At 48.0% G+C, this 11,985-nt stretch overlaps 1 protein-coding gene across 1 annotated transcript; it reads left to right on the plus strand.

Moving 5' to 3' along the window:
* The first annotated feature begins 644 nt into the window (after positions 1 to 644).
* Positions 645 to 9,123, plus strand: GTPBP3 (GTP binding protein 3, mitochondrial). The gene is made up of 8 exons (XM_066635815.1): positions 645 to 868; positions 1,854 to 1,940; positions 2,072 to 2,274; positions 2,868 to 2,940; positions 3,192 to 3,335; positions 5,323 to 5,488; positions 6,679 to 6,969; positions 7,450 to 9,123. Exons 1-8 carry the CDS (start codon positions 658 to 660, stop codon positions 7,679 to 7,681), a joined length of 1,407 nt encoding a protein of 468 aa, XP_066491912.1. The 5' UTR covers positions 645 to 657; the 3' UTR covers positions 7,682 to 9,123.
* Positions 9,124 to 11,985: the final 2,862 nt, after the last annotated feature.

The raw sequence follows: 11,985 nt of genomic DNA on the forward strand, positions 1-11,985 counted from the left end.
GCTGGGTTCTCAAAGGGTTTTGTTTTTTCCCCAGTGAATTGCAGCTGACTCCAAAGCTAAAATCTCTCAGCTGCCTAGAACCGAACCACTAATTGCACAAAGTTGTAACCAAATGGAAATAAGGAGGTTCAGTGATCAGATGCTCATTTTTCAATTGTAGGATTGATATTCTATTTTCCAGTTTTTAAATTCAGTTTTCTCAATTGAAATAGTGAATTGTTTGCCATAGAGGCATATGGCAAGCAAAAAGAATTTTGCTCCATGTCACACATAATACCAAACAGGTGTACAGTGTCTGATACCTTCTTAATATTGGTGAACTGAACAAGAGATTTTAAAAAGAAAGAAAAAAGGATGAACGTGACCTGGACTTGAACTGGAACTAAACCCAAATTTGGAATGGTTCACTTTTCTGATACCAGCAAAACACATTTTGCCTTTATTAGTGAGCGATTCTGCCTGATTTCATTATTGGACAGCTCTGCTCCCCCTGGCATGTGCTAAATGACATGTCTTGGCATGTCTTGGATGACAGCAGAATCACCAGAAGTCCCCAAAGGGGATGCATGTTGCACGCAGTCCCACATCCCATGGAACAGGAATCTGGATTGTTTCACCTCTTCCTTCCCTGTCCACTACAGATTATATTGTCGGGCTATGAAGAGAGACACCATCTTTGCCTTGTCTTCTGGCCAAGGAAAGTGTGGTGTTGCTGTGATCCGAACCAGTGGCCCCGCTAGCTGCTCAGCTTTGCTCTGTCTGACGGGTGCAAAGGAGCCACCCCCCCCAAGAGTTGCTGTCTTGCGCAGGATCCGTGACCCTGGGACTGCTGAAACCCTGGACCGTGGCCTCGTCATGTGGTTCCCAGGTTAGGAAATGAAAACTGTTTTGGTCGCTCACAAAATGAAAAGACCTTTAGCTGTGCTTCAAATTGGAGATGATTAAATGGAACCTCTGTGTTCAGAGACAGGTTATCTTTTAAATAGCAGCTGCTGGAAGACTAACAACAGGGGGGAGCTCTTGCTGTCATGTGTTGCTTGTGAGGTGCTTGGGGGCATACTTTGAGGGCATTGGATGATAGGTCTTTGTTTATTCAAGCAGGGGCCCCCTTATGCCAGCGCAGTGGTTCCCAAACTCCTATGGAGGAGTTGGGAACCACTTAAGTGTTTGTGGAGGTGGGCCAATGGCAGCGATATGATCCCCAGGATCGCACCAGTGCAGGGTTCAGAAGTGGGGGTTTACTTACTGAAATCATCACCAGGCTCCTAGGGTTGTGAGGAACACCACAGATGACTCCACAGGGTCCCAAGGCTCCAGATGAGTAAAAATAACGATAAGAAACCACTTCTGGTTTAATGATAAAAAACCGGAAGTGGTTTCTGATCATTATTTTTACTCAAAGATATGGGGAGCCCTGCAGAGGCATCTGCAGGGTTCCTCTACCCCTAGGAGCCTAGCTATGATTTCAGTAAGTAAACCCCCCCCTTCTGACCCCAGTAGTGGCACAATCCTGGGGATTACATCGCTGCCATTGCCCCGTCCAGCCCCTTAAGGGGCCAGAGAGGAGTGGTTCTGTGGCTGGTAGATCACAACCCACCAGTTTGGCAACCACACTACTAGCTCAATGGAACTTCCTTGTTCAGGACAAGCCTGCCTCTGAATACCAATACCTGAGTGGCAAAAATGTGGAAGCGCGGTTGCTTTTAACACTCTGCTTGTGAGCTTCCTAGGTGCATCTGGCTGACCACAATTTGAAATGGGATGGTGGACTTTGGTGGACCTTTTGGCAGAGCCAATAGTGCAATTTCTTAGGAGGCACCTGAATTAATTCCTGGCCTTCTGATTTTTTTCAGGGCCAAGCAGTTTCACGGGTGAAGATAGCGCTGAGTTCCATGTTCATGGCGGGCCAGCTGTGGTGAGCGGAGTCTTGCACGCTTTGGGTGGGTTCGTCCTTATATATGTTCACCTAGTTTTGTCAAAATTGACTTGTGCGCTTTGGTAGTGCTGGGATGGTCCATACTAAGCCAGGAAGCTTTAGGATCCCATCTAGAGATACTGTGGCTTTTCCCAGGTTGCCTTCCTCAAGTGCGCCTTGCTGAGCCTGGGGAATTCACCAAACGGGCCTTCCAGAATGGGAAGCTGGACCTGACAGCAGCTGAAGGGCTGGGGGACCTGATCCATGCTGAGACAGAAGGCCAGCGTCGACAAGCCCTACGACAGATGGATGGGGAGCTAGGGCAGCTCTATCAGCGCTGGAGCAACAACCTCACAAAGGCAAGAATTGGGGGTGGAAAATGGCCCCAGAATCTGGGATAGCTCTGTTCCATTCCTTCTGCCTCTGGAAGGGCTATGGAGGCAGCATAATGGAGAATAGTGACCAGCAGTATTCTTGAGAAATGAAATAAGGCAGGGGAAAAACTTTGTCACAGGATGCTGAATTAATTTATGGAACTCACTGCCACAAGATGTAGTACTGACCATGGGCACAGACAACTTTTAAGGAGGTTTGCAGAAATTCATAGAGGAGGACAAGCCTCTCTGCAGTCATTAGCCGTGGTGTCTATAGAACTTCTACGTACAGGAGCAAGATACCTCTAAATAACTGCTGCTTTTGTATCCTGCTTGTTGGCTTCCCAAAGGCATCTAGTTAACTTTTCCAATAGGGGCCAAGTTGGACTGGATGAGCTAATCAGGCTTTCCTTTGTTGCTAGGATAGCTAAATGGAACCTCCATGTTCCAAAGCAGTCTACTGCTGAATAGCAGATGCTGGTGAGAAAACAGCAGGGGAAAACTACTGCCTTCATGCCTTGCTGGTGGGCTTCTTATGTTCTGATGACAAACAATTGTTAACCCTTTCTTCCCTGCAGGCTCTTGCCCATGTAGAAGCATACATTGATTTCAGCGAAGATGATAACATTGAGGAGGGAGTCCTTTCCCAAGGTGATTACCCCCCTCCCACTGCTATTAACCTTGTAGTATTTGTTTTTTTCTCTTCCTCTGCCCTGTTCTTTGCCTGGCTGCAGAAATAGTGCAATAGGAATCTTGGTGATCTTTCCTCTTAAAATTTTTTTAAAAGCACAAGAGTCTAGTTCTTATGCTGTGGAGGAATATTACAAGGGAGGACAGAAGGGCAGGAACGTGTGCGTGTGTGTCAGATCAGATTAATCAAAGAGAATCTCATGTTCCCACAGTGGAAGACTCAGTGGCGGTCTTGGAGAAGGAGCTGCGGGAGCATCTGCGAGACGGTCGACGTGGTGAGAGACTGCGGGACGGAGTCCACATTGTGATCGCAGGACCCACCAATGCCGGGAAGAGCAGCCTACTCAACCACTTGTGTGAGAGGGGAGCAGCATCGAGAGGACTGAAGGCGGCTGGGCTGTGGGAGGGAAGGGATGGGACAGGTGGATGGACAGACAACTTGGTATGCCAGTTGGGGAGAAGGGTTGGGTGATCATAGGGATTTTCAGCACCAGGTTCTGCAAGACAATATTATTATTCTTATTTGCAAGGTACTGTACAAAGTAGCGTAAGTAAAAATAAAAATAAAATGCAGATCTCCTGCCACAAAGAGCTTACAGTCTCAATTATTTATTTGCTGGATTTTTAGCCTGCTCTTCTCCCCATATAGGGACCCAAAGTGGCTTATAAAGATCATAAAAACAAAATAGTTACAGTATACCCTAAAAACTAGAACTGGACTGTGAGTTTTCCCAAAACAGGACAACTCACAATTTTAAAAAATCAGCTTGATTTATTGGGTGTCTTCATCATTGAGTTTCAGAGGACTGAGAGCCCAATCCTGTGGTCGGCGGCACGTCTCTGTGCCGCCGAGCATAGTTGCAGACGTGCCGTAAGGCACGTTCACGGGCCCACCGTCGGGCTCCTGCCCGTGCTAGCAACACCAGCTGGTGCTGTGCTAGCGTGGGGTGGTCGCCCAGGTTCCACGGCTTGGCGATCTCCCAGACTGCCGGGCTACAGAATGGCAGGTGGGGTGGGGACAGGGAGGAGGCATTCTGGGGAGGCCAGCAGGGGCGGGGAGGGTGGAGGGAGGCATGCCGGGGCGGACGGGAGGAGGATCCGCGGAGCTGCGCTCCACAGGATCCAGGGCGCTCGTGGAGGGATGCGCGCCCTCCACAAGCGCCTTTTCCTTACCTTCAACCTTTTGGTTAGCAGTAAAGTGAGTAGCCCCATTGCGGGGCTACTTATCATACTTGGGGGTAGGGGACGAGTGTCCCCTTCTCCCGAGGTGCCACCTGCAGTAGTGCGGGAGGCACTGGATTTGGCAGCAGCCCTCCTTGGTGCCGCCAAGTCTGGGCGCCCCAGGCCGCTCAGGATTGGACTGTTAGCCGTATTACAGCACCGTCTTTTGTATGTTTGTTTGGAAGTAAGTCCCATTGACTTCTGTTCTGTATGGGATGTGTAGTATGGAAGAAATAACAAAAAAACCCAACAGAGCATATACGTCTTTTTTTTTTTTTAAACCAAAGCAGAAACGCTCCTCTCTCCTGTAGTGAGCAAAATGGAATTCAACCACCTTGAAAGCATTCCACTTTAAAACAGTTTAGAGATGCTAGTCCTTAAGATGCTTAAAGACTATGCTCTATTTCTTGTTCTGCTGCCCTTAACATGTCATTAATTGTTGCCAGTTTTTATATTTCATGGTAGCTCATAGCAGAGTTTATAAAATTTCTGCTGAAGCGAGAAGAATCCATCTGCAGGCCTGTTTAGAATTTTTAATGTGCTATATGACTTTTGCATTCTTAATCTTTGGCCTCTGCCAGGTGACCACTAGGTGGCACCACAGGGTTGAGATTATTGATTGCAGTTATGGATCTTTCCTACTAGACTCAGAAAACTACAGAATTTATTCAATACTGAGCCAGGCCCTTAGTTCATCCATCTTACTATACACTACTCTGAATGGCAGTAGTTTTCCAAGGTTTCATGCAGAGAGGGTGCTCTCTTAGCCCTGCTATCTGCTCTCTAACTGGAGATGCCAGGGATTGAACCCATGCTGGGAAAGTCATAGGTGGTGAGGGCAGGAGCTGTACCTTCATTTCTTTGTACAGAATTTTTAAAAATGTCTTCATTTATAGTCTGGTGGCTGTAGGAGGATTGGACGGAGATAGGACATACATCCAGAGCCTGTGTACTTGGTTGTAAGCACCACAGAGTTCAAAAGGATTTACTGCCAAGAAAATATATATAGGAGTGTAAAGGGATCTCTTTCTTTCCATTTAGTCCGCTTCTCCCCCCCCCCCAACTGTGATTTATAATTCATACTTCTTTCTCCTGGGAGTTGATTTTATCCTTCTCCTGCAGGTCAGAAGCCAGTGGCCATCGTCTCACCCATTGCAGGAACCACGCGAGATGTTGTGGAGGCAGCACTGAACATTGGTGGTTTCCCTGTGGTGCTGAGTGACACAGCAGGGCTGCGGGACACCAGTGATGTGGTCGAGATTGAGGGTGTGAGCCGGGCTCGCCAGAGGTAAAGATATGGGAGGGGCACGGTTAGTACTAAGAGAGGCAGTGGGTCTAGCAGGAAGATCATAAGATGTCTGCTGGACCAGCACAAAGATCCATCAGCATTCTGCTCTTGGCAGTGGCTGGCCAGATATTTATGGAAAGCTCATGGGTAGGGCATGAAAGCAGCAACCTGTCTTGTTTGTGTCTAGTGTTCGGAGAAGAGAGTGTATACATAGAGGCTCCATTGAGCTAGTAGTATGATATAAGAATTGCTCTGCAGGATCAGACCAAAGGTTCATCTACAGGGGAACACCCAGTTTCCACCAGCAGGCAGCCAAAAGCTTCCAAGAAAGAAAAGGGGGGAAAAAAATCCAAAAGCAAAACCTACAAGCAGGGCATGAAGCCCTCAGTACTCCTCTGTGTACTTCTCCAGCATCTTGTAATTAGTGGTGGACTACCTCTGAATTTGGAGGTTTCATTTTGCTTTTCTAACCTGTCAATAGTTATCAGGAACTTGGGATCTGGAAACTTACACTGTAGCCTAAGAATTCTGGAGTGTGTATGGGATATTGCAGAGACTCACTCACAAGGCAAGTAGTTCAACCCTCTAGGAAGCTTGTACAGTACTATAGTCTCTGGGTTGTATGTCTTAGTCTGAGTGATCAGCAAAGAGCTCTAATGTCCAGAACCCTGTCCTTGGGGAAGGAATTCTGAGAAGCAAATAGTATCTGTCAGCCCAAGAAGTATCAGTTGGTGCATGGAAAAAAAGAAAGTCTTGATTTCTGTAGGTTTGACAGGCATCCATGAGAATTGATTTATAAAAATGCAGGTGTGTATTGCATTTTTATAAATGGTTACATGTACATTTGTCTCAGGACAATCGTGAGGGACCTCAGGTGCCTCAGACCAGAGGATGGATTCTGAGTAGAAATCCATTTTCAGCAATAGAGCACTGAACCAAATGGTCTTGGGGTTCTAATCCTGCACAGTTCTTGTGAGCTACAACATCATAGTGTGGAACAGTTCACTTGCAACTTAGAAAATGCTCATTAGTGAAATCCCAACCCTCTTGGATTCTGAACCCACCCTTGGAGTCAAGATTTGGAGAGATGGCTTTGGAGCTGCTTGTTGGTGTGGCTGCAGAGAGACTTGGCTGTGAATTGAGGAGGGGAGATTGCCAGGACCGTAACCTTGCTTTTTGTTTCCCTGCAGGGTGCAGGGTGCCGACCTAGTTCTGGCAGTCTTGGATGCGACCGAAGTGGTTCTGCAGCCTAGTCGACTACCCCTGGCCTTGCTGGACATCCTTCCACCCCATGAGACAGATGGGAACCACCCCTGTCTTCTGGTCCTGAACAAATCTGACCTACTTGGAGAACAGGCCCAAGCAGATCTCCTGAGCAGCTGTGCCAGCCCAGGGCTCGCCCCTGCTTGCTTACTGTCCTGCAAAACTGGACGAGGGATCCCGGCCTTCTTGAGCGTGTTGCAGGAACAGCTAGCCCACATGTGAGAATGACTGGGGGAAATGGGGGTGGCCGAGAAGGGGAGTGTTGCGGTAAGGATTTAAACAGCTGAGTACGCATTCAGAATTCTGCAGCTGGTGTTCTTGCAGATGTTCTTGGCTGGAGGGACTGAACTTGGAACTTGTTGCATGCAAGCGTGCGCTCTGACTCCATCAGTATAAGTTCCCTTGTACTCAGTAAGCGCACTGGTTCATCTTGCTGAGTATTGTCTGTTCTAATGGGAAGCAGCTGTTTAAGTTCCTGGGCAGAGAGAGGCTTTTTCCAACCCTCCTGGAGATGCTGAAGATCTGGGGGGCCTTCTGCATGCCAGCTATGTGCGCCATTGCTAAGAGATAGGAATCATTTGTAGATCTGGCCCATGGGTCACCAGCTGCCTGCTTGCTCTCTGTTTTTATTAAATCCCAGTGATGCACGTGCTCATCCACCCATAGACTGACCCTGCAAATCTCTCTTCCCCTCCCAGGTGTGGTGACCCTTTAACGGGCTCCCCCAGCCCCACGCAGGCCCGTCACCGCCTCAGCCTGACCAAGTGCCTGGAGGCCCTGGGGCGTTTCAGTCAGTATCGGACGGTGGATCTGGCACTAGCAGCCGAGGAACTGCGCCAGGGGCGGCAACAGCTGGGTCGGCTCACAGGGCAAGTGGGGTCCGATGAAATTCTGGCCCTCATCTTCAAGGATTTTTGCATTGGGAAGTGAGATGCGGGGGAAGGATGGAGAGGCAGCTGTGGGTTGAAGAGACTGTTCATAGCCAAGCTGGAGCCTGGTTTCCTTGAGCGGCTGATGGTGGCTTAATAGCTGAAGTGTGTGCTTGGTGCGGTTGGGACTTTCCTGAAGGTTCCTCCCACAGGAACAAGGACATTCAGCTGCTTGAAGATGGCGGCAAGGAAAGGAGCTTGTAGAAGACCAGAGGAAATTAGTAGCTGGAGCATCTCCCCCCTCCCCCCCCGCCCGTCACTAGTGTTGTTGGAAGCAGATGAACACTGGGGTCCAGCTACCTTCCCTTTTGAGTTTAAAAAACAGGTTGGAAAAGGAAAAGTTTCTTTCTTGAAGAGTAGAAGTTAAGCCATAACAGTTTATGTGGTTTTAATTACTTCAGACAATAAACGGGCACCAGCCCCCCAGATCATGCACAAAGGATATGACTGGGAACAGGGAGGTACATAAAACGTTAATGCACAGAAACAGATGGGGTTGGCTTGGGTGGTCTTATGGAGAAGGGTAGGTCTATTAATGGCTGTCAGAGTCATGATGGCACCTCTCTATTCAGAGGCACTAGAGACATCCACGTGTTTGGGTACAATGACTGCTAGTCTGTACCTGGGTTGAGCTGTTCACACATTCCATTCAGGGCAGGTACTGTCTGTGGAAAGCATACACTGATCATTCATTTCTACGTATCGGGGGCAAGTACAGTCATTCATACAGAAATGTGGACCCGGTTACAGCATAATGTGTGAAGAGTAGTGCAATACCTCTGATTACTGTAAGCAGTGTGGAGAGGAACACTCTCAGCAGGAGGGGGCTGCGGCCTTTGACTCTTGATTGTAGACTTGCTGGGACTTCTGCCTGGCCGCTGTTGGAAAGAAGATGCTGGGTTAGGTAGACCCACCTTGGTGTGACTCAACAGGGCTGTTTGTTATGTTAAAGGGGTTGGGCATAACTGACAAAGAGAAGGCTTAGCAATAGCTGTTAGCTATGTTAGGTTAATGGAGCTTCCATGTTCAGAAGCAGTCTACTTCTGAATGGGATGCTGGGGGGGAAGCAAACGGCAAAGGAGGGTTGTGGCCTTTATGTCCTACTTGTGGATTTCACAGAAGCTGTTGAAGAAAGGATGCTGGCTGAGATGGACCATTTTTTGTCTGGCAGGGTTGCTCTAATGTAAGCTTCAGGCACTTTTGTCATCTTTCCACACCTGGTCAAGCTCCCAGTGAAAATTTTTTGCATTCCCCTTCATACCCACTGATGTGCCCCCCTCCCCACACACTACTGGCCTTGGAGAAGGTTGCGGGCTCCAAGCATGTCTCTTCTCCCTCCCTCCTTTTTTCCTGCCTGGTCTTCTATGCAACAGATCTTTGTGTCCATCAGGAAAAACAAAAATGGTTCTTGCTTCTCTCGGTGGAAATCAAAAGGAAAATAAATGCAGGAAGTGTGTGTCTGAAACTTTGCAGGCAGCTCAGGACCCATATGTCCGTATTGCAGTAACACTGGGGAGCAGACATTTCCTTGGGTGGGGTTGGGAGATTGCAGATTTCTAGTACAGGGTGTGCTGTGTCGCCCCTACCCCCCCCAAACTGTTAAAACATTATGTGACATTAACTAAATCTGAATGAGAACCTTGTACCTTGCTTTCAAATTACAGATATGGGGTGATGAGAGTAGGGGGAAGGAAGATGTTATCTGGTGTACTCCCTGGGGCATTTGGTGGGCCGCTGTGAGATACAGGAAGCTGGACTAGATGGGCCTATGGCCTGATCCAGTGGGGCTGTTCTTAAGATAGCTTACCAGGCTATGACCAATCTGAGATTGTAATCTCTGGTTTTGTGGCTCTTAGGCCATGCACTTAAGCACCAGGCTAGCTCTCATGAAGGAGCCAATTGAAAAAGGGTAGCGATTCACAGGACAGCCTTTGTAGCTCATTGCCCATATGAGGAAGTGCCCATCAATCTCTAGGAAGTTCGCAAGCCTGCTTCTTGCCCTTCCCAGTCCTGGACTTTAGGGGTGGGGGCTGCATTTGCACCCTGTGGCCTTCAGCATACTACCTATTTTTCACATTTTTATACCACTGTTCCTCCAAGGAGCTCAGGGCACTGATACACAGTTCCTTCCCTCCTTTTGTCCTCACAACAACCCTGTGAGGAAGTGACTGGCCTAACCAGGAGTGGGGATTTGAACCTGGATCTTCCATATCTCAGTTCAGTTCCTAAACCATTACACCAGTACATCCTAAATGCACAGGACCTATATATGTGTGGGATGAAAAGGATTAATCCACCCAACCTTCTGTTCCACCCAACCTTCTGTTCAGGAAACAAAAACTTGTAAAAGCTTATTTATAGAGGCTGAGGAGGAATTCTGTGTTCCCTCCTCTTTTTTTATTTTTAAAAAAACCTCTTTTGGGGGTGGGGGAGGTGTGTTAAGTACATCCTGGCTTTTGTTTCTTTCCTTTTTAGATGAACAAAGCAGGAGACAGCAGGGTCCTTCTCCCTGATGACTAAAAGCAGTAGCACTTGAGCCATTAGAAAGGAAACCACCTCTCCAATGCCAGATAAATGTACAATACAGGATGTCCCAACGACGTCAACGTGTAAATTGCAAGAGCTAGACGGACCCATCAAGCCGACTACAGCCACCAAAACAAAACACAAAGAACTAACAAACAAGATTAATGAATTGTGCTATAATAAATGATGGTTTCCTGTCCCTGGCTGGGAAGAGCTTGGCCAATAAATTTGAGAAAGGGGAGGGAGATTCAACGCCAGCCAGAGAGCCCAATGGAGGAGTCCTTCACTCACCCATCCTGTCAATCTGCTTTGCAATGTTTATTCCCACCAACTGGTGGGAATGCTACTGGGTCAATGAAAGAAAATATGAACAGTCGAACAGCCGTCTGCGTCAAAGAGCCATCCTCATCCAGCATCATCTCTCTAAGTATGGCTGGCCAGATGTTTCCGAGAAGGCCACAACTCTGGTAATGAAGATAGTGGCCTTCCACTGCCATTTGCTCTCCAGCAATTGATGTTTTGAGTTACTATCTCTGCTTGTGGAGGTTCCTTTTAACTGTAATTAAGAACTTGAGAGCCCTGCTGGATCAGAGCAAAGATTCATCTGGTCCAATACCCTGTTGCCCACAATGATAAATAAGATGCCTCCAGGAACCTCACAAGCAGGCCATGAGGGCAACAACCATTCTCCTTTGTATGCCTTCAGCATCTAGACCAAAGGCCTCCAAACCCTGGCTGGCAGGTGGGATCTGGCAGCCCCAGATTACCTGTCCTGCCATGCCGCAGCTGCCACATTTTATAGCCAGTCTCCTCTGAAACTTATGCCAGGTAGCTGCTTCCTCCAGGAAATTGGGGTGCAGAGCCTGCTGGGGTGATGGATGGTGGAAGTGGCTGCCTAACACGGGTTTCTGAGACGATCAGCTTCGAAAAATGGAGGCTATAACCTGGAAAGGAAAGACTTCGCCACTGCTGCACCCAGAAAGGTAATATGGGGCCACAATTTGGAGACTGCTAATCTGGACTGCTGGGGTACACTTGGAGACTGTATACATGGGGTATACACAAACTGGCTCTATACATGGAGATTCTGTTCTGAACTACCATGGCTAATCAGAATGTAAGAAGTGGCTTCCTGGATCAGTTCAACAAATTCTCATGTTTGGCCTATTCATGCCCATCACCCTTGATGGCTGACAATGGAACCTCTCTGTATAGGGGCAGGCTACCTTTGAATATCAAATGCTGGGGACAACCAACAACAGAGAATGCTGTTACCTGACAGTTCATACCTGGAACTATGGGAAAGGGAGATATGGTCACTCCTGCTGTGAATGTCTCTGTAGTTTCCTGCAGCCTCAAAAACGTTTAGACTGACTAGGCAGTGAGTGGGTCCTCATTCCACAGGGTGTTTGGGTGGCATGACGAAGAAGCATCAGTGATTATATGGACCATTGCAGTTCCAAAATGGGGGGGGGGGGGTTTCTGGAGGTTTTTTTTTTACCCTCCTTTGCTTGCATGTCTTATCTGACTGCAACACCAGAGTCCCACTTAAACTGAGAACAATAAAGGTCACAAAGCCTCTTTCCTGCATGGTTGCCAGGAATGATGGAGCCCTGTCACCACCCCACTGATTAAGTAGCTTTGCCCTTATGAGAGAGGAAGACCTTGTGGGGGGACTTTCTCCCCTTACCGTTACCACTGCCTAGTGCTGTAGCAAGAAGCCACACCATTCAGAGGTGGTTGTTTTTCTTCCTGATTGCAATTTAAAAACATTTCTTA

Source organism: Tiliqua scincoides, chromosome 8 (genome assembly GCF_035046505.1).
Source record: "Tiliqua scincoides isolate rTilSci1 chromosome 8, rTilSci1.hap2, whole genome shotgun sequence".
Classification (NCBI taxonomy): Eukaryota; Metazoa; Chordata; class Lepidosauria; order Squamata; family Scincidae; genus Tiliqua; species Tiliqua scincoides.

Coding starts and splice junctions, on each gene's coding strand:
- GTPBP3 (XM_066635815.1), top strand. CDS start 658: ATGAAGAGAGACACCATCTTTGCCTTGTCTTCTGGCCAAGGAAAGTGT. Junction 2,941..3,191: donor GGAGGGAGTCCTTTCCCAAG/GTGATTACCCCC, acceptor ATGTTCCCACAG/TGGAAGACTCAGTGGCGGTC. Junction 6,970..7,449: donor CAGGAACAGCTAGCCCACAT/GTGAGAATGACT, acceptor TTCCCCTCCCAG/GTGTGGTGACCCTTTAACGG.